This window comes from Schistocerca serialis, chromosome 1 (assembly GCF_023864345.2).
Source record: "Schistocerca serialis cubense isolate TAMUIC-IGC-003099 chromosome 1, iqSchSeri2.2, whole genome shotgun sequence".
Taxonomy (NCBI): domain Eukaryota; kingdom Metazoa; phylum Arthropoda; class Insecta; order Orthoptera; family Acrididae; genus Schistocerca; species Schistocerca serialis.
In genome coordinates, this window is record NC_064638.1 from 354,483,498 (window position 1) to 354,507,353 (window position 23,856).

Consider the following 23,856-nt stretch of genomic DNA (forward strand, 5'->3'; position numbering starts at 1 on the left):
GTCAAGGTCCTGTTGACCTAATTGATAAACTTACCTTTCCTGAGGAGTGTTAATAAAAATCTTGATTTGAACGATGTTCAGTCTTTATTTTGCTTGTTCTTTCGACTCCCTGGCAACCTTAGGGCAATAGCGCCAACCAGCAGGGTGTCACAAAAGAACTCCGCAGTTACAACATTTAATAGCTTAATTGTAATCTTATTGATTGGCGACTCCATGTTGTCTTGTGCACTACGACCAGATAACAGGTATACTTGAAAAAAGAGACAGAGTCTATGTGATTGCCGTAAGCTTAGTGACAACAGTGCATCCCAATTTAAGTTATACAATATAGCACTAAAGATGGTCACTCAGTGACAGAAAATCGATTTTGCAATAGTAAAAAAAAATATACGACCAATGCTGTCTCTTTTTTCAAGTTAATTGTAATCGTTGTAGAGCGTTGATTCAAGGTCACAATGAGAGTAACTCACTTTTAGATTAACGCATGCTTTGTCGTTTCCCGCGCGCAGCGCGACATATGCAAAACGGCGACTGCTGAGCGTAAAGCACTTTGTGTTCTGCAGTTCAATTCAAAGTGCGTTTCGTTATAAAAGTCCGTGATCCAATATGTGACAAAAAATCTGCTGATGGTATGGTCAGTTCGAAAAGACCAGATGTGTGTGTAGAGGGAAAAGCCCGGGGAGTAGATCAAAAGTGCCTGAAGCAGATGTTGACCGTGTCACAGCATTTCACCTTCATAGTTCTAAGAAATCTGTTCGGAAAACAAATCTTGAACAATTGCCAAGGACGACAGTGTGGAAGGCTTTAAGAAAACGTTTACACATCCATCCTCACTGTTAGTATACGCCTTAAGACCAAATGACTGTGGTGCATGTTCTAATACTGCACATGAAGGATCACATCCTTTCTTGATCTTGTGGTGTTCATTGAAGAGGCAACGTTTCATCTAAGTGGGGAGGTAAATACTCTTAATGTTCGAATCTGGGTTCAAGTCTTTATGAACTTGTACAATATCAGAGATTCTAAAACCAACGTTTTATGCGCTGTGTTCCAGTGTCAACTGTATGGACAATATTTTTCGCTGAAGCAACCGTAACAAGGGTGGCTTATCTGGTTACGATGCAAGAATGGCTATTTCCCCAATCGGATGGTGCACCTGACAACTTTATTTGGCCATACTATGAAGTGCCTCCCCATTGACATCCCTTTGTACGGGAGTGGTTGAACGTCGATGTCCCTGACTGTTGGATTTTCATAATGGTCAATACAACACAGACTATATAAAAGATTGTGTTATGTTCCACCACTACCATTACTCAGGACTTGTTAACCCAAATTGTGGCAAGATTTTAATTTTACGTTGAATGTGCGCCATATAACCTAAAGCTGACGTTGAAGATTTGTAACAAAGGCTAGGTTAGTTTACCTTCAATTTGATGTATGATTTGTTGCAAATACTCTAAATTAAACTGTTATAATGTACCATTGAAACTGGGACATCATTTTATGGAGACTCTCTACTTTGCTAATACTGAAGTTTGGTGAGCTTTTACAACACAGTACAAACGCGAAAACAGCCGAAGCTGAACGTCGGGCGGCTGCCGTAACTCCATCAGGTAATATGGTCACTGGAGACTTAACTGAAGCGTTTGTTGAATAGGTTACCACCGGTTTTTTGTCTTCCGGGTCCCCGAAAATCAGACGTCGGACTTAGGCTTGAGAATTCACTAACTTCCCTTAACCCATTTTCCAACACAACGAAAAATCAGTTGAATATATTCGACAAATAAGCACGTTTCTAAGAATGCGCGCAGATTTTATCGAAGTAAAAATGTCAGTATCATGAAAAAGCAACAATTTACCATATTTCACGTTTGTCTTTAGATAAATATTTAAAAGCAGAGCGAGATTACGCAATGTGTATGGCATTGGACTTACTTAACTAGCAGGATGGTCCCTTCCTAAAGACTACCGCCTATTTCATTTTTCCTCTTGGTCCAGTCCAATGTTTTGTTTGTGGACGCGACCTGGAAAACCAACTGTTCATTCTAAATTTCAAAATCAATGAAGTCTTTGTTAATAAATTATGTTCTTCTTAAGGAACTTGGAACATTATAGAAGTTTCCAAAAACAAAAGTTTACATATAGCATTTAAACAGGGACTGATGCAGCCATCAACACACAATTACATAAAACAACGTATACAAGCAATTTGTGTTACGCTAAGCGGTGATTTGCACTTAAATTAAAAGTGAGGATAGTGGAGGGAATATTCCATATCCATTTAGGCACAGCAGCATGTTTATAGAAGCCTGCAGATGGCAGCCCATGTCAACCAGATGTTGTAACTGACTTGTAGTATCGTATCTGTTCAGGTGGCCAAACAATATATGATTGGCACATTCTTTGCTGATGCGAAGGAGCCATTGTAACATGTTACACTACAATGCGCCTTACATTCAAACACGGCTCCTACAGTGAACATCTGTTATTCCATCGCATCCGTTAGATGCATCCCCGAGTTGAACACCAGTATGGGCATGGAAATGCGAAGTTTTCGACATGTCTTTCAGTTTGTTTTAGATTTGTTTGAGGTGATAAAGAGAGTCACGAGTACATTTCATTTCGTAGGAAAAAATATAAAATCTCGTCAACCTCTTAATTCTTAGACACTGGGCACTACTATCTCAGTCAGAAAGAAGACGCCGTGGCCATCCAGACATTCACCTGCAATGATTTAGGAAACGAAGAATCACGTAAAGCAAGTGATTTGAAACTAGATACATCCGAAATGGGCGTGCGATTTATTTTGAGTACTTCCGCCCAGAATATAAAATGGCTAGATGTTATTTTATGTATATACACTATGTGATAAAAAGTATCCGGAAACACGCAAAAACATACGTTTTTCATATGAGGTGCGTTGTGCTGCCACCTACTGCCAGGTACTCCATATCATTAGACATCGTGAGAGAGAGAGAGAGCCCGGGGAACTCACGGACTTCGAACGTGGTCAGGTGATTGGGTGTCACTTGTGTCATACGTCTGTACGAGGGATTTCCACACTGCTAAACATCCCTAGGTCCACTATTTGCGATGTGATAGTGAATTGGAAACGTGAAGGGACATGTACAGCACAAAAGCCTACAGGCCGATCTCATCTGTTGACTGACAGAGACTGCCAACAGTTGAAGAGGGTCGTAATGTGCAGTAGGCAGACATCTATCCAGACCATCACACACGAATACGAAACTACATCAGGAACCACTGCATGTACTATGACAGTTAGGTGGGATGGGACAAAACTTGAATTTCGTGGTCGAGTGGTTGTTCATAAACCACACATCACACCGGTAAACGCCAAGCGACGCCTCGCTTGGAGTAAGGAGCGTAAACAATGGACGATTGAACAGTGGAAAAACTTTGGGCGGAGTGACGAATCACGGTACACACTGTGGCGATCCGATGGCAGGGTGTGGGTATGGCGAGTGCCCGGTGAACGTCATCTGACAGTAAACAGTAAAATTCGGAGGCGCTGGTGTTATGGTGTGGTCGTGTTTTTAATGGGGGGGTCTTTCACCCCTTGTTGTGTTGCGTCGCACTATCACAGCACACGCTTACACTGATGTTTTAAGCACCTTCTTGCTTCCCACTGCTGTAGAGTAATTGGCCGGCTGCTGTGGCCGAGCGCTTCTAGTCTGGAACCGCGCGACCGCTACGTTCGCAGGTTCGAATGCTGCCTCGGGCAAGGATGTGAGTGTTGTCCTTAGGTTAGTTAGATTTGAGGTTCAAATGGCTCTGAGCACTATGGGACTTAACTACTGTGGTCATCAGTCCCCTAGAACTTAGAACTACTTAAACCTAACTAACCTAAGGACATCACACACATCCATGCCCGAGGTAGGATTCGAACCTGCGACCGTAGCAGTCGCGCGGTTCCGGACTGCGCGCCTAGAACCGCTAGACCACCGCGGCCGGCTAGATTTGAGGAGTTCTAAGTTCTAGGGGACTGATGACCTCAGATGTTAAGTCCCAAAGTGCTCAGAGCCATTTGAACCATTTTTGAAGAGCAATACGGGGATGGCGACTGCAACTATCAACACGATCCAGCACCTGTTCATAATGCACGGTCTGTGGCAGAGTGGTTACACGACAATAACATCTCTGTAATGGAGTGGCTTGCACAGAGTCCTGACCTGAATACTATAGAACACCTTTGGGATGTTTTGGAACGCCGACTTCGTGCCAAAGGCTTCTGACGGATCTCATGCGGCCTGGCATAACTTGACTACTTGCCTCACTCAACCTCTTCTCCTGGAGGAGAACTTGCTCACTGCGTCTTCACTGTATATTTCGTGTAAGCTGGGGGTGCAACAGCGACGGCTAGAGCGCCATACTGTACGCGCGTCGGTTGTCACTGCACCTCAGTATGCGAAGAAATATAGTTTCAGTTTGATTATTCCATTATGTTGTATACTGTAACTACTTTTTTCAGGAAACGATATAGCTTTTCTGGCCTATTTTTATTTTCTGACTGTGCTAGATGTACATGTGTTGGCCGAATGTTTCAGAAAAGCTTTTACACTCAGCTTTGTTTCTGCGTTACGTATAAAACTTCATTTCAGATTGCCTGAGTTTGTACTATTGGTGTATTTTGTGCTTCGCAATGTTTGACAGCATGATGCTTATGCCTTATTTCTCAGGTGTTGAAGCTGTAGCTGTTTATTCGCACAGATTAGTATATGCTTATTTGTAAATCTAAAGTGGTTTTTGTTCGTCACATCTAGTGTAATTTTCCTATCGTTTAATAACATAATTTCATTTCCAGTTTCTTCTTTGTTAAGAAAATGTTAAGACAAAATGTATCTCTTTGAAAATTTTAGTAACGCATGTTCACTGGCAATTTTAGTACCATATGCGATGTTTTCCACTAAGACTCGTTTCTTAGATTTTTATCATACATTGGTTTCCAGAATTAAAGCAACAAACCGCTGTTTCTCCGTTATGTGTCCAATTCACGATATAATCATACAAACTGTCAAACAGATGTCCGGAAGATGGCATTCCGGTCAACGGACAACCATGCCAACAATGACGTCAGGACACCTATGAAATGGGGTGCGACGTGTAGATGACCAGGATGGTGCGTCCCGGGCAACGTACTTCAAGAAAATGACGGCGAAAAGTCTACACATACGACGACCGTATTGGATCTGCGATCTCTCACGGTCACAACCGACAGCAGCGAGAACAAAACAAAAATGGCATTTTTAAAAGCCAACTGACAAGGCACTTTGGCCCCAAATGAAATATCTTGCAAATCAATCTAGAAGGAATCTCCAGAGACAAATGCGAATACCTAAGCAGACTGGCAACTGATAATACCATCGACGTAATGGCTCTTCAAGGAACTCACCACCCATTAGAAGCTCCTGAAGCATGAATTAATATTACAGAATATAAGCTGATAACACACATACCATCTACTAACCATGGGTCAGCTGTGTATGGCAGCAACGGTCTCAGTCTATAGAATAATTGAACAAGAACAGCAATATGACGTTGAAACAATAGCCATCGAAGTTAACGGTGTAACTATCATGACTACTTACAAACCACCCTAAACAACCTGGGTAAATTCTGTATTTCCCACCTTCCCTCACCCTTGCATATATGTAGGAGACTTTAATAGCCGTCACACTAATTGGGGATACAGCAACACTGATGAAAACGGTGAAAAGCTAGCCTAGTGGGTAGAAAAAAAAGATATACATGTGAACTATGATGCCAAGGACCTGAAAACATTCCGATACGCAAGATGGAACACAAGCACTAACACAGACTTGTGTATGTTCAGCAAGATACTAATGACGTCCCTCTACCCCATACAAAGAAAGTATTAAACAGTCAAGACAGGCCGACGTTAGTCACCCTGGGTATAGAATTCTCCCTAGCAAACACCATCAGGAAGCCACGATGGGACTAAAAAAGCAAACTGGCCGCAGTATACCAAAGAAAGCGAAGACAATATTTGATGGCTCAGACCTAAAGTAGAAAACTATAAACGATTTATCGGGATGATAATCAGTGCTACTGAGAGAAACATACCTCGAGGCTATCATAAGGAATATGTAGCTTGCTGGAATGAAGTAACTGAAAAGCTATACCAAGATCACAGAGAGAGCGCTGATAACGAAAAGTGAAAACAACCACTAGAATCATTAAACCAAAAACGGAAACAAGGATGAAACACATTAACATCAGAGCTGAACTTTACCACTCCAGCAGAAAGGCATGATCACTACTAACGAAATCGGGCTCCGCTTCTTCTAAAACCATTAGTGAACCAACCGATCGGGCCTCACAGATATCGCAGCACATTGAACAACGAGCTGAAAATGTGCCTTTGGACCGAACAGCTGCAGATGAAGTACAGAAAGAGTTAGACGAAATTGTCAAAAATCTGCAACCTCACCCCGATTACTCGAACACCTTCGCAGAGTTGGAAATGAAAGAAGCGGTTAGGAACCTCAAAAATGGGAAAGCTGCTGGCACGGAAGGGGTCTTCACAGAATTCGTCGAACACCTAAGGAAGAACAGCACAACTCGGCTAAAAGCTTCTTACAACAACGTCCTCAACACCGGGAAGATCCCACAACAGTTTAAAATAGCTCACACTACAGCAATACTCAAACCAGGTAAACCACCCAAAGATCTAATAAGCTATCACCCAGTAGCATTACTGAGCGTAAGCTACAAAATGCTGGAACGACTCATATACAACCGTATCTATAAGGCTATAGGCAGACTTCCGCAATAATCGTAGCAGCTGCGACCAAGTACTGGCTTTGACATCATACAAAGAAGCTGACTTTCAAAGAGGACTGAAAACATCAGTGGCATTCGTAAACTTAACAGCAGCCTACGATACTATTTGGCTGTATGGACTCATGCTGAAACCGAAGAAAGCGATCCCATGCCTTCGGCTCACGACTCTCCTAAAGAACATGCTCACCAATCGCAACTTTAAAGTGACAAGCGGAATAGACGTCAGTAACTCTTTTAAGATCAAGAATGATCTACCTCAAGGTTCAGTCCTAGCACCACTACTATTCAACCTCTACACCAGCGAAATGCCTTACACAGTGATCAAAAAATTCGGACAGGCTGACGACCTCGCCATAGCAGTGCAAAGCAAATCTCTCGAACAAGGGGCAAAAACGTTAACCGATGATTTTGAAGTTCTTAACAAATACTACAGAAGATGGTGTCTGCGCCCAAACCCTTCCAAGACAGTAGTATGCGTTTTTCACCTCAACAATAAAGCCGCCAATGAAAGTTTGTCCCTGCTATTTGGCCAACAGAGGGTGAAACACAACTTCCATCCTAAATATTTGGGCGTAACGCCGGACAGAACCCTAATCTACAAAGAACACCTTAAAATGTTGTTCAGAAGGTCAAAACACGAAATATTATTATTAGGAAATTGTCCCGTGATTCCTGGGGTGCAGATGCATCAACTCTACGAACAGCAGAAACATAAATGGTTTACACCCCTGCAGAATACTGTGCTCCTGTCTGTCAAAGAAATCATCATACCAACATGGTAGAAGTGTAGCTCCACGATACCATGCGTATTATCACTGGGAGCTTAAAATCTACCCTAATGCCATGGCTCCCCATCATCGCCAACATAGCACCACCAAAACTAAGACGGCAAAAAACATCTATTAAAGAATGGAAACAATTAATACTAATAGATGACGCAAAATGCTTACCTATTCAAGACGTCATTAGAAATTTACCAAATCACCGACTGAAGTCACGAAATCTGATATGGAATAACAGCTACATAAGAGGAGAGGATAGCTTCATCCATACACACGCTTGGAAAAAGGAATCCCGAAGATCATGGCAGTGCCGTCCACGTGTGACTTCAGAAGAGAGGACCGCTATTTAGCTGTATGAGCACGACATTACGGCCTTAGTACTGCACGGCAACTTTGCATGTGAGTTCGCAGCATCCCCTGGACGTGTTGTATCGAGGCAAACGGTGTGCAGAAGGCTTCGGCAGACTGGCCTTTACTGTCGGAGACATGCTATACGGCTACCTCTGACGCGTCTTCACAGAAGGGAACATCTAGAACGCCACCTGGGCTGTCGAACAGTAGGTCACTGTTGTTTTCACACGCGAGTCCCGATTTAGTCTGGAGAGTGATTCTCGATGGATTATCATCTGGAGGGAACGTGGAACACGATTTCGTGGCCCAAACATTGTGGAAAGAGACCGAGATCGAAGAGGATCCCTAAAGGTGTGGGCAGGGATTATGTTTACCACTCGAACTCCTCTTCATGAAATTATGTGGGTGAATCGGCAAGATTTGAATCACCTAGAGCATATCTGGGATGCACCACACTCAAAATATTGCAAGCAGAATGGGCGTTACTGCCTCAATATGAGCCTGATGACATCGTTCACTCCGTGCCCCGTCGTTGTGAGTCCTGTATTGCTGCCACAGGTGGTCAAACCCCATACTGAGCACATTAACAAGATGTCGGAATGTGTGCGCAGATCCGTTAAGCTGAAAAAAAAAAAAAAAAAAAAAAAACGAAGAACATTTTTGTCTACCGGTACACATGTTCCAGTTGTTTACGTTCTGTACTTTTACATTTTCTCCTTTACTATTATATCTCCTGGTTGTACTGTTTTGTCGCAAAATAAACGCATCCTTGCAAAATTTCCTTTTGTTGCTTTAATTTGGACACCAGTGTACTTTCACAAAGATTGTAAGTCTCTAAGGTTAGATGGCTTGTTAGGATTCAAGTACTTTGCCGCATGTTTCAAAATATCATGAACTCAGTGCTCCACCATGTGGAGGCGTCAGAACGTACCCTTTTTGCGGAATTCCTTACATACTATCTCATAGGTATGAATTGATAAAAATATTGGTCTTATCCTCAATGATAATCATAGGTTTACCTGTAACTTCGCCAACCATATTTGACGGTAATGGAATGACGAAAAGATTTCATTTGCTAAGCGAAAAATTAAAAATTCTATGAATCTGAATTACATAAAAGGTCAATATCTAGAAACAGTGCCAAGATATTTTAATTTGTTACAAAACGTTGTAATTGCAGTTTCATTATAGCATCAATTACTCGGTTCTATAGCGGTTTCTAACGTGACAAATATCCAACCGTTTTTTATAGGTTATGGCATTTTTGACCCTTATTCTGTTCGAGGCATTGAAGTTCCAGGTACATCAGCCTAGTCTTCAAAAATGGTTCAAATGGCTCTGAGCACTATGGGACTTAACTTCTGTGGTCATCAGTCCCCTAGAACTTAGAACTACTTAAACCTAACTAACCTAAGGACATCACACACATCCATGCCCGAGGCAGGATTCGAGCCTGCGACCGTAGCAGTCCCGCGGTTCCGGACTGCGCGCCTAGAACCACTAGACCACCGCGGCCGGCAGCCTAGTCTTCCAGTGGTTTTCACGTTTACTTTCAGTTTTCGACATACATACAAAACATGAATTGCCAAAAGCTGTAAGCCTGTGTTACTCAATCTCTAACTCGAGTTGCTCATTCCCGATTTTTCATTTCTCGTCATTACTGTTATTATGAACCGCTTTCAGCACATTAAATTACTAATTTCTTCAATATACCTCAGAAAATAGGTAATAAGGTCCTTTGCTTTACTAATGGCTTAAGTTCACGAATTTTATGAAGGCATTTTATAGATAACTTCCCATTAGGTCAGCTCTGATGTTACCTTCACCTTCATGATGGTCCTACTTGGTTCCTTTCTATACTTCCCAGCTGTGCAGAAAAAGTTTCTAATATTGTGTGCGTGTGCTGTACGACAGGACAGGAACAATCATAGGGTTTAGCCTGCGAGGGCTTCACAGAGCTACAACGTGCATCGTTATCTGATGTTTAGTATTATACGCTTTCAGGAATATAATCTGATCTTACTGTGGCAAGTATAAGAGTGATACTATAATGTGCTGAGACCTCAAGAAGGGAAGTATGTCCCAGACTAGCAAACATATACCAGTGCATATGACTTACCTCGCGCCACAGGATAGTAGCGTTTGAAATGCGTGCGCCAAGTCGAACGCGGAACTGCAGATCAATGATGGCTTACCCAGTGAACCGTAAATGTTACTCCATGGCGTTACGTTGAAACCAACAACTCGATCAGCTGCTGGGTGTACATTGGTTGCCGGTGGTTTATGAAGGTAATGTTTTAGTAGTGTTTTCAGTACAGAGTTCTTTACTGTTTGTGAATGATGTTCAGAATTTCATTGTAATGAAAGTATATCAAAGGAAGTAGCATTTAGTTCTACAGTCGGTCCGCCGGCCGCTGCGGCCGAGCGGTTCTAGGCGCTACAGTCTGGAACCGCGCAACCGCTACGGTCGCAGGTTCGAATCCTGCCACGGGCATGGATGTGTGTGATGTCCTTAGGTTAGTTACGTTTAAGTAGTTCTAGGGGAATGATGACCTCAGAAGTTAAGTCCCATAGTGCTCAGAGCCATTTTTGAACAATTAAAAATTTGTTAGCAAAACCAACAGCTTCTTCACAAGCTTTTTGGTTTTTGATTAGTGTGAACAATACTAATATCACAGTCTTTATGAAGAGCACATGCAGCAATGGGAAGAACAAAACAAAGCCGATCAACAAGTTCTGTTATAAGTTAGGTCAATACAGAAGATAGCAGCTGCTCCGTAGAAATAGGAGGGACTGCTTCGGCTGTAGGAGCATTTGCCGTCAGCTTTTAATAGTTTCTAACAACGAGAATAGGAAGAATTTTATGGAATATTGCTGGCTTTCTTGGTTGTTGCCATTGAAGGTCAAATCTTCTTAGTTAGGCAGCCTCATGTTCCTCTTCATTTTTTTCTTATACAATCGACATTTCCACCCCTCTGTTGGGATCATCTCCAGAATGTTCAGGTGTCCCGGATCACACTGAACACTGTCAAAGACGAGTGTCGCACTCACTTATAAAATGGATTTCCCACGCTTCTTTCGAAGAGGTGGGGTTGTAGGGTCAATTTGTTCCAACTGCTATTAGTCAGCCGTCGTCATTGTATAGGCAGCCAACATACACTTTGTTACATCCACAGGTAACTTCATAGATTCCCCTAGTGCCGAGGTGATCAGGATGGAAAAGTCTCACTTTGCTCCGACTGAAAATCGTGCGCTTCACAACACTTTTTCGATATATTTTGATTATGCAGTCCGTAACTCTAAAACAAACGGTGATCTAGCAAAGTGAAAACGCGGTTCCTCGTCCATCTTACTGTCACAATTAATACCACTTCGTTTGAAAACCTTATCTATGGACTAACCATCCTATCAGTTGTTCTTCAGTGTCTCCTTTAAGAAATTCAACTCCGACACCAAGCTATTATTGTTGTTGATTACAAAGGCACAGAAAGATAATGTGTTGAGCATTGCTTGCGCCTGCGGGTGTATGGTGGTGCTAAGAGGCATCTAAATACCTGTTTGCGTTTGTTAGCTTTCTAGTCGCTTTGCGTCCTAGAGGACTGTCAAACCTTCTATGGACTAACACTTCTAGGAACGGGAGACAAACGTCACTCTAAGTCTGCTGATTTTGGGATGAATATCATTTAAGTTATTGTGGAAAATATGAATCTCTTATTTACTTGCGGCCATATAACAAACGTGTCATCCACATAGCGGAACAAGCAAGGAGGCGTTGGTGGTACATTACTAAATGCCTGTTACTCAAAATATTCAATAAAAAGTCAGCTGCTTTTAGCAACAGAGGTAAACCCATAGCAGCACCATCAAATTGTTCATAAAATTCTCCTTTATATTTAAAAAAGTTCAATCGTAAGCATATAATGCATGGATATGAGAAGCTGGAAGAAGTGCAGAAGAGAGTATTAAACAGCACGAAAGCAACGCGCAGTTGTAACAAGGTGTCAAATCGGCGGTAACGGAAATTCAGAAGAATTGCTCCCACGATATATGTTTCAACCACGTATGCGTGATGACCAAGTAAAGCAACGTTTATAGAAGGAAGTCGGAGAACGGCTGGGACTACTAGGAACAAAAGTAATTTGAATAGATAAGACGGCTGTAGGCTTCCTGCTTCGTGGCTTCCCGCCATCAAGGAAGTAAATAACGCGGATACAGTGCGCAAGCAACACAGGCAGTTACGAGGATGCCACGTCTGCGGTACTTTGATAAAGATTTTCCTTCTCTTGCGCTGCATATCTCGCTACGTATTCAATGACGATGGTCCTCTAATAGTAGCCCGAAAAAAGTCACTCAGTAACCCCACTTATTATTTTTATAATAAACTGGTCTCTGACAGTGTTCAGCTAACCGAGGACACCAGAAGATACAGAAGAAGCTACAAGGAGAAGGGTCGAGACTGAAGAGGGCTTACAACCTATAAGATATAACCTTCAGGAAGATTTTTGTCGTAATATAAACCTGGAAAAGGCACTGTACGGCTGCCAAAGCTGGAAACTATTCAAAGATGATGTAAAATATCTAGAAGCATTGGAAATTGGCAATCCAGTTGGACGGAAAGGAAGATAAATTCAGCGGTATTAAAAGCAAAAGTTGCACAAAAAAAACTTCTCAAAACCAACGGTTGAAGATAATTGTCCCTCTTCGGACATATTATAAAGTATAATACAAACTTTAAAACATTTTCGATGGTAAGATTTTCGGAAAGAATCATAGAAGACTGGCACAGAGCATGGCACACCAAAACACAGAGCATGAGACACTAAAATTGCGAAGAAACGTACATGACAAAAGAGATGAACCGCTACAGTGGCAAGGCAGATCCTTTAGCAAACAACTGAATAACTCCAGGAAAGTTTCAACAGTTCCATTACAGGAACTCCTGAAATGTCCCTGAAGAAGAACAACTTAACGAATATTTTTCACGTTTTCAATAGTTTGTTCAAAAGTTAACGAGAAATGCCACAAAAAATGGCTCTGAGCACTATGGGACTTAACTTCTGAGGTCATCAGTCCCCTAGAACTTAGAACTACTTAAACCTAACTAACCTAAGGATATCACACACATCCATGCCCGAGGCAGGATTCGAACCTGCGACCGTAGCGGTCACGCGGTTCCAGACTGTAGCGCCTAGAACCACTCGGCCACTCTGGCTGGCAGAGATGCCACAAATTCTTTTAGCGTTGTTACTGCTATACTACTATCTTCGTTTGAAAACACACGCAGACAGTTGGAAATACGCTACGTCGTTGCCTGAGATGATCGATTTGAGTGGTTGGGAGAAATTTAGTGAATATTAAAGTAGTTTGACACCTAAGTAGGAAGAACTGAGTGTCCTAGGCAACGCTGGTCGATGACCCGTTGACCAAATCTACATATAGGGTGCTACTAAGTATTTAATCGCTGTTAAGTTTCAGAATGAGGTTTGTAACTGTACGCACCACCATGCATTTTCCCTTCAGAAGAGTAAAATACTTTTAAGAAATCGCAGAGATATCAAGGACTGCAGCATTTCACAATACTGTGACAACTGTCCTCCTGAGTAGATCTTGTACGTTTAGTAATTCGTGGCACTAAATGTCAGATATTGTTCCCTATTTCACTCGCAGCACTGTATCACGTAATCTCTCGCCACGTAGCTGCTCTCCCTAAGGAAGGGTAAATCGAAGACTGCCTCAAATATCATTGTATTTTCGCTTACCCAATCGCTATACAGTTTGTTCTACACGCAGAAGAGACAGTCTCTGGGACTGACAAGCCATGAGGATACTTTGAAGAACCTGAAGATGCACGGAATAATTGAGGCATAGAGAAACATAAGAGTCCAAAGCACAGAAAAATTTTTTGAGAAAAATAAGGGTTTTTAAAAACCAAATATATAGACAAACTACATATCTCAAGGGCCTGATCTTTTTTTTTTTTAATCAACATACGTCCTATGAAAAAATATTGTACGCACTTTATATTACGAAATATTAATTAAAATTTAAGATTATACTTATTATCAATGCTAAACCACAAAATTTCCATGTATAGGCTAGTGACAATAGTGTCTTTTGGCTGTTGTAAATTTTGTAATTATTGTGAAACTAGAACCAGAACATAAAGGACAGTTACTAAATGCACTAAACACAGTTATGACCGATTCCAACACTTAATTGTCCCCGTTATCATCATTTTCTTTAAACACATTTTGCGCCTTGAGGTTCAGATAAAACTACTGATGTACCTCGGATTACGAAGTATTATTACTACGTACGCATTGTAGACACTAAATTATGTTGCCAACCCATGATAACAATTAAACAGTGCAAAGCAACAAAATTATCCTCTGTGCTTTGGACCCATGTGGAAATTAATCTGAAAATCTTGGGAGACACCTTTTTGTGAACGTTCGCATATATAATGTGGGACTGCAGATGTAGATAACGTTACTTCACCATAAGATCAAAAGATATCAGGAGCATACATACATGCCAGAATCTCAAAATTGATGACAGTGTGTTTTAGGCTCTCGTAGTTCTCAGAGCCTCAATGTATTTAAAATATGCGTGTGCTTCCATTCACCATGTTTTCTTTACTCTTTGTCCTGCAATGTTCCAATGTAATTTAGAATATTAGAAAAGAACGGAAGTTTTATGAGAAATCATGGTTTAAGCGTTTTAGACTTTCATACTGAGCATTCAAAAGTCCGATTGTAGCGCAGAGACAACTAAGACTGGACAAAAGTGTGAAATTACCTGTGTTTGATATCGCATATGGGCAGGTTTTAAGTATCCCAATGATGTCAACTAATCACCAGGTTCATGTAAAATAAATGTCGCGAGTGGAACAAACGCATTGGACAGATTTACTGTTATTGGTAGAAATAACTTTCAGACAGAGGTAGACTGCGTCAATCAAAACCCAATCTAATCACTTAAAGCTCAGATGTACAAAGAAGGAACAAAAACGATAATTTCATATACGGTTTTCAATTTACAGGACTATGGACTGTCCGGAATTCAGAGTTACAGATATATGGACAGTCTAGATTTCTTATTGGCTTCACTATAAGTGCTGAGTAATGTGTTCGTCTGGTGTGGCTTCCACCTGATATCGGCAGACAAAAGTATTTCCCATCTGAGAGGTTAGGTAAGCAGGGAGTTAACGCTGAGGCTGGGTGCGTCGGCCACCGAGTTCTTGAAGTCTGCGTACTCGCAACAGTACGAGTAGCCCTTCACCTGATCCGTGGCCTTCCAGGATATCCAGCTGATCTTGCTACATATGTCTGTGCATACATAGTAGTCAGATCCGGGGTTCGTGATGTACGGATTGTTTACGCCCACGAACACAACGGCTGCCTTAGTGTTAGCGTTATACACGATTTTCCAGAAGATCTTCGGAACTGGAATGTACTTGCTGCCATCAGCGTAAAGGTACAGCTCCGTCTCGACGTTGTTGACGTTGGGCAGCGTCGTGATGCCTTGTGTACCCGTGTAGATTTCGAGTTCTACCCGGTTGTTCGCAGCGTACGAACGTACATTGTTCTCCATGGTGTTCCAGTTGGCACCGTTGAAAGTCTGCCACTGCGGCGCAGCGTTCACATACAAGAACGTGGCGTACTCCTGCGCGCCGAGAATGAAATCAGACTTAGCAGTGAGGTGTCCCTTGGAAAGGAAGTAGTCGTTGGTCTCGGAAATGTACTTGGAGCCCAGCTCGCTGGACCCCAGCAGTGCGCCGACTGTCTGGATCTGCGTGGCGCGTTTGTACTGCTTATCCATGTCGATGTTGCCGTAGAAGCCGCCGTCCAGCCAGTCGGGCCGGTCGAAGCCGCTCTGCTTGCCGCCCATTTCGGCGACCATCGTGAAGTGGTCGTACACCGTGTTGTAGGACCGATCGTCGAAGCAGGCGTCGATGAGCGTGTAGAAGTCGGAGCCGACCTGGAAGCCCAGCTGGACCACCTGGTACTGGCCGCTGCCGCCACACGAGCCGCCTGTCTTCACGCCTGACGGCTTCGGCTGGGACCTGCATCTGAGATCAGCGAAGTCGTACGACTGCCCGTTGATGGAGAAGGTGGAGCCAGAGACGCAGGAGGCCGTCGCTTGCGACTGCCCGGTGACCTGGAGGCTGTTGTCGGGACACGCGACGATGATCTGCTCGTTCTGGCCGAGCGAGATCACCCCCGAGGAGTCCGGCGTGACGAAGCCGTGCACGTCTTTGCTACCGCCGGGCTTCAGTAGCAGTGGCTGTGGGTCAGGCATCTTGGACCCGTTCACGTCCACCGAGCAACCTGCAAATTTGAATCAACAATTCACACTGATTGCGCTGAGACGTTAGTTTCGCAACAGACTGCAATAAGTAACACTGTCAAAATGATTACACACAATAATTCACAAGTTCAAAAATGGCTCTGAGCACTATGGGACTTAACATCTATGGTCATCGGTCCCCTAGAACTTAGAAGTACTTAAACCTAACTAACCTAAGGACATCACACAACACCCAGTCATCACGAGGCAGAGAAAATCCCTGACCCCGCCGGGAATCGAACCCGGGAACCCGGGCGTGGAATAATTCACAAGTCTGAAATGTTATTAGCGATAAGTATGCATTTACTATAGATTAGTATCAGCCAGAGCAATAGTCTCCTGTTGTTTCATCTACAATTACAAAAAAGTTTATTCTGTGGAGAGAGAGAGGGAAATATGTTTAGATTACAAACATGTTATTCAATCCGTATATTGAGCAAACACTAAAGGAAACAAAAGAAAAATTCGGAGTAGGAATTAAAATCCATGGAGAAGAAATTAAAGCTTTGAGGCTCGCCGATGGCATTGTAATTCTGTCAGAGACAGCAAAGGACCTGGAAGAGCAGCTGAACGGAATGGGCAGTGTCTTGAAAGGAGGATATAAGATGAACATCATCAAAAGCAAAACTAGGATAATGGAATGTAGTCGAATTAAGTCGGGTGATGCTGAGGGAATTAGATTAGGAAATGAGACACTTAAAGTAGTAAAGGAGTTCTGCTATTTGGGGAGCAAAATAACTGAAAATGGTCGACGTACGAGAAGATACAAAATGTAGTCTGGCAATGGCAAGGAAAGCGTTTCTGAAGAACAGAAATTTGTTAACATCGAGTATAGATTTAAGTGTCAGGAGGTCGTTTATGAAAGTATTTGTATGGAGTGTAGACATGTATGGAAGTGAAACGTGGACGGTAAATACACTCCTGGAAATGGAAAAAAGAACACATTGACACCGGTGTGTCAGACCCACCATACTTGCTCCGGACACTGCGAGAGGGCTGTACAAGCAATGATCACACGCACGGCACAGCGGACACACCAGGAACCGCGGTGTTGGCCGTCGAATGGCGCTAGCTGTGCAACATTTGTGCACCGCCGCCGTCAGTGTCAGCCAGTTTGCCGTGGCGTACGGAGCTCCATCGCAGTCTTTAACACTGGTAGCATGCCGCGACAGCGTGGACGTGAACCGTATGTGCAGTTGACAGACTTTGAGCGAGGGCGTATAGTGGGCATGCGGGAGGCCGGGTGGACGTACCGCCGAATTGCTCAACACGTGGGGCGTGAGGTCTCCACAGTACATCGATGTTGTCGCCAGTGGTCGGCGGAAGGTGCACGTGCCCGTCGACCTGGGACCGGACCGCAGCGACGCACGGATGCACGCCAAGACCGTAGGATCCTACGCAGTGCCGTAGGGGACCGCACCGCCACTTCCCAGCAAATTAGGGACACTGTTGCTCCTGGGGTATCGGCGAGGACCATTCACAACCGTCTGCATGAAGCTGGGCTTCGGTCCCGCACACCGTTAGGCCGTCCTCCGCTCACGCCCCAACATCGTGCAGCCCGCCTCCAGTGGTGTCGCGACAGGCGTGAATGGAGGGACGAATGGAGACGTGTCGTCTTCAGCGATGAGAGTCGCTTCTGCCTTGGTGCCAATGATGGTCGTACGCGCGTTTGGCGCCGTGCAGGTGAGCGCCACAATCAGGACTGCATACGACCGAGGCACACAGGGCCAACACCCGGCATCATGGTGTGGGGAGCGATCTCCTACACTGGCCGTACACCACTGGTGATCGTCGAGGGGACACTGATAGTGCACGGTAGATCCAAACCGTCATCGAACCCATCGTTCTACCATTCCTAGACCGGCAAGGGAACTTGCTGTTCCAACAGGACAATGCACGTCCGCATGTATCCCGTGCCACCCAACGTGCTCTAGAAGGTGTAAGTCAACTACCCTGGCCAGCAAGATCTCCGGATCTGTCCCCCATTGAGCATGTTTGGGACTGGATGAAGCGTCGTCTCACGCGGTCTGCACGTCCAGCACGAACGCTGGTCCAACTGAGGCGCCAGGTGGAAATGGCATGGCAAGCTGTTCCACAGGACTACATCCAGCATCTCTACGATCGTCTCCATGGGAGAATAGCAGCCTGCATTGCTGCGAAAGGTGGATATACACTGTACTAGTGCCGACATTGTGCATGCTCTGTTGCCTGTGTCTATGTGCCTGTGGTTCTGTCAGTGTATCTGACCCCAGGAATGTGTCAATAAAGTTTCCCCTTCCTGGGACAATGAATTCACAGTGTTCTTATTTCAATTTCCAGGAGTGTAGTTTAGACAAAAAGAGAATAGAAGCTTTCGAAATGTGGTGCTACAGAAGAATGCTGAAGGTTAGATGGGTAGATCACATAACTAATGAGGAGGTATTGAATATGATTGGGGAGAAGAGAAATTTGTGGTACAACTTGACTAGAAGAAGGGATCGCTTGGTAGGACATTTTCTGAGGCATCAAAGGATCACCAGTTTAGTATAGGAGGGCAGCGCAGAGGGTAAAAATCGTAGAGCGAGACCAAGAGATGAATACACTAAACAGATTCAGAGCGATGTAGGTTGCAGTAGGTACTAGAAGATGAAGATTCAAAATGGTTCAAATGGCTCTGAGCACTATGGGACTCAACTGCTGAGGTCATTAGTCCCCTAGAACTTAGAACTAGTTAAACCTAACTAACCTAAGGACATCACAAACATCCATGCCCGAGGCAGGATTCGAACCTGCGCCGTAGCGGTCGCGCGGTTCCAGACTGTAGCGCCTTTAACCGCTTGGCCACCCCGGCCGGCCACAGCCCTACAGAGAAGAACGCCAGGTTGTCTAGTACTCAGGTGCAACAGAGTTAAAAACCACCATCCAGAGAGGACGCCACTCGACAAGGCCTACCTTTTGCTTCCACTATACGTTACTCAAACAGTCCTCAACAGGACATCTATCGGTGAAATATGGAAATAAGACAATGGATGGCTCCATTCAGTTTTGATAGTATCATCGAACAGTGTCAACAGTACCCCGAAACAGCAAAAGGACTGTGTCTGTGGTCGTCGCCAAGAAGAACAAGGTGTACATCACATAAGTTATTATTACTGATCACGGGATTCAGGACCAGATTCGGCTAATGACATATCAGTGCAAGCAAACATTTATTTATGTATCACAACACTTCACGTACATACTACAGTTAAGTAAAGTATGGCATCTACAAATAAATTATTGTGAATTGTCGCTATTCTATACTTTTTTCATTAATATTAGATCCGTGTTTGTCCCTGTGACGACGCTGGATAGCTACTCTATGCCAAGCAAGCCACCTTGTAACTGCAGCTGCTTTTGGTGACAAGGGGTTCTCTTCCTGTCCTATGTTTATGTTTGGCATGAAAAGCATTTGGTGAATACAACAGGCTCCATCCGAGCTGAGCATCGAGTTAAATTGAGCTTGAATGGCAAACCGGGGTACATTAATCCTTGGTGCTTCATCTCTGTACCAGAGGTTGTCATGCTAGCTGACAACTGACAACATGCTCGCCCTTCAGAAACCCATAGTCAGAAGTTATCAGTGGGTGTGAAATCTGGAGAATGTGCTGAGCAGGGCATCAATGCCTAAGTAGATCAGGACTGCACAGGTGACGTGCGGTCTTACAGTATCTTGTTGAAATATAACGTCACTGAGTCGAGGAGGATACGACACAGCCATCAGCTATAACATGCCAGATAATTATTGCCTGTGCTGTGACAAGGCCGTGTGCCTGCTCAACCAGTTGCCAACAATACACAAAGGCTATGGGGTCAATGGACCTCTCTGCAGACGACACACACGAGAGGGCCGCATTTCGCCCTGCCACCAGGCAGCAACCCAAGCGTCGCCAGACGTCCTTAGTCCCAATGACGTTTCCCCTCCGTCGGCCGTGTGACCGAAAATACTACCAGCAGTATCCTGGTACACAGACAGTATTTGCGCTTGCACTCAGGCCACGTGGACCAGTCCACCCTGAGCTTTCTGGGCGATGCATCAATTCAAAAAGCATCCCACAATCAGAATCTTTTTCTGGAGTCACCACTACGACGAGGTCGCCGTCGGTGTCAACCGTCCCCCTGCAACTTGTAACTACAACAAAGAGACGTGATGCCCAAAGCAGCGACCAGCACTTGGACTCCGTAATAGTTCTCCTGTTATTCATTGATACTACATCGGACTTCAACTTCTGCGTGTCCGTTGGGGTCGTAACATTTGTTGAGTCTCTCACGGATTTAACTTGGGCATATATTCTACAGACTTTGATAGTGGTGCGCTTGGTGATGGAAAAGTTCCGCAATTCAGTATGATGTGACAGCTTCAGCCTGTAAATATTCTCCTTGTTCCTCTGACCTTCAAGAAGGGATTTGTTTTCAGTCACTGTGCCTCACCAACTTCTGTCGTAGTCAGTTACAGGCCTTCAGCCATCTGTTGTTCCTGTTGTTCATCAAATATTCTAGAAGTTATTTGTTTTAAATTATTATGTTCGACTCTAATTACCCTCGGAGAAAGTTGTTTATTTGTGTACAATCAACTTCATACTCATTTTCTGCCTGGATGTTTCATATTGTGGTGCCTTCGGCGGACATATCAGCCGCTCTTCAAGTTACTGGCTATGCGAACCAGAGACGATCGTGATGTGTATCCAATGGCACCTCACACCGTTAACGAGGAGTTAGAACCGTACGCTAATGACAAATGATATCTGGCAACTCCCCTTCTCGTCCGAGTTCCTATACATGGATACATCCTTGATGTCACTATACACAGAACAGGGACTCTTCTGAAAAGACGACTTTGAGCCACTTGTTTGTCCAGTATCGTGGCTGGGCTCACCAATGTCACGTCGAGGAAAGTTACCACAATCTCTGTTATCCATCATGCACAGGGACGTCAGCTGGTTATGTAATTGTCAATGTTAATGAATTTCACCAACAGCCCTGTAACTTAAGACGTTATTTTATTTTATTTAGAAGGCTATCAGTTTCAGCATTTCACTATGTCATTTTCAGGCCCCATATGTGTCTCTCCAAATAAACTAAAATTTCATCTAGAGCCATAAATTCACGACATCCAGAGATGTATGGGTCTTTATGACATTTTCGATTAGAGATGCATATGGGGCCTGAAGATGGCATAGTGAAATGCTGAAACTGATAGCCTTCAAAATAAAATAAAATAACATCTTAAGTTACACGGTTGTTGGTGAATTTCATTGACAATGACAATTGGCTACCACAATGGTCGCAACGCTGACGGTCCGTGGTGCTCTAGTCGACGTCGCATTGTCCATGCAGGTACTGGTCGTGGTGTAAACAAGGCCATTTCTTCGCTCAAAGTCTGCCGCTGTGGCCTAGTGGTTCTAGGCACTTCAGTCCGGAACCGTGCTGCTGCTAAGGTCGCAGGTTCGAGTTCTGCCTCGGGCATGGATGAGTGTGATATCCTTTGGTTAGTTAGGTTTTAGTAGTTCTAAGTCTAGGGGACTGATGAGCTCAGATGTTAAGTTCCATAGTGCTCAGAGTCATTTGAACCATTTTTCTTCGCTCAAGGTACATGACGTCCTGAGGTGTCGAGCAAACCGTATATCTGTACCCTAGAGCGCTAATTACATGGAATCACAGATTTCACAAGGCGTTGAGTGTGGCACTCTTGAATTCATTGATTCTCTATTCTGTGCTCCTGTTCAGTGTGAGCAGCAATAACGCAGAACGATAGACCATAAACCTCGATAGACCATGATCCTGCCGCTGTGGAATCCCCACACACGCTGGTAGATGTGTCCAGGGCTGTTTTGAGAAGATTTTTCTCCAAGCGACTTGTCATTTGCCCCCACCCACCATTTTCTTGTCCTTGAGTGCCCGTGGTGCCCCGCTCAGTTTGGTGTCCCAAGAAGTGTCTTGTGTCGATAGGGTCTTAAACAGACCCTGGTCGAATATCCTTCTTACATGACTCATAACACAACCTCACTAAAGGAAAAACCAACATTCAAATACGATTTCTGAATCGGACACCCACTGCTTGATCGATTGTTTTTATACAGAATTTAATAGTGTTACCATTTCCTACTTTTTGGTCTTTGCGACCGTCACAAGCAAAATACTTAAAAGTCCCCACCCAACAGTTCGCCCGATGCTAATTTTTCTACATCCGTCTGAGTTAGAAATATTTCAGAGTTCTCATGCTAGACATACGTAAAATTTGTACAATTACACGATCGAGTACTTAGAAAATATTTGCGTTGCACACACGAGGTAACGTCCAGCCACACATACGACTTTTCTTTTGACGGACTCTGCCCCAACTGCCTACTGGACAGCCAGTCCTCTGCACGAAAATGATCTCCGTTACTTATAGCCTCGCACTGGTGAGTCAAGACCAAGCTCTTTCGACTTCCTAAAGCATATATAAATTATAAATTTAATGTTATTTACACATATTGCACATGTATTTGGACGCAACAGATTTTCAGCGTTATTCGTAATTTTCGTGTAACTTTAATGGTTTTGTTAAAATAATAAATACTAAACAATGAAAATAATTAGTCATAAATCTCTTATTGCGTCTATTTACTAATTCTGCCACTACTTTCTCTATTTTGTGTTTTATTTACAAGGGAATTCACATTTTTAGGTGTGGAATATTCTTTCTGGCCTGTAATTTAAAATACGTAATACTCACCAAAAAAAATCCACCATAATAATTCTATAATGCTCACTGAGACCTATCCATTGATAAACGTTTGTATGAATCGCTAAATGATTTAGTAAGCTATTAATTTTTAAACATCGTTTGAAATCCAAAACATTTAACATTAACTAACTTGAAAGCTACATCTCGTAGCGAGGGCGCGTTTTTTTCGCACGCTTACCTAATTTCTGTCTTTAAAACCATGTGAATGGCTTCTCTGTCACTGGTTTGCTTTAATTTTTATTTATAGTTTTACTTATTTCGTATTTTCTTCATTCAGTCAACTTGCCCTTGGTGGCAAGTCCATTGAAACGATCGGGTTTTTCCCACCACACGGTCCGTGTCTCCGGCTAGTTGACTAATACTCCGGACTTCTCATACTTTGAGGTCTGCTTCTCATGCGTCAAAGGTCCCTCCACATATTGACAAAGCCGTAAGGATCGCCTGCTTCTGCATGTCCGACGCCCCCCCCCCCCCTTCCCCCTTCCCCCAGCAGGCAAAACACGCTCTCTTGTCTGTCATCATATTCGCTAATTGAGCTGCTAGCGTTACATCAGGACGCACGCGAACGGCCGCGTCTTTTGTCGCTGTTTCTCGTAGCCATTTCCGGGATGAACCCTCTCACACTCCAGTAATTAATAATTTGGATATATCTGAAGTAAAACTGCTAAAATACGAAGGTTAAAGGGGGGGGGGGATGATTGAAGCTACGAGCGACACTTTGTTAATATAATATCCACGAGATAATGGTTTGAATTAGCAAATGACAAACCACTTCCATAATCCATATGAAGTAGTGAC

The 23,856-nt window shown here is 43.6% G+C and overlaps 1 protein-coding gene across 1 annotated transcript; it reads right to left on the minus strand.

Moving 5' to 3' along the window:
* Positions 1-15,149: 15,149 nt before the first annotated feature.
* On the minus strand, positions 15,150-16,262 carry LOC126472770 (uncharacterized). The gene has a single exon (XM_050099962.1). The coding sequence runs from the start codon at positions 16,260-16,262 to the stop codon at positions 15,150-15,152; it is 1,113 nt and encodes a 370-aa protein (XP_049955919.1).
* Between the last annotated feature and the right edge of the window lie 7,594 nt (positions 16,263-23,856).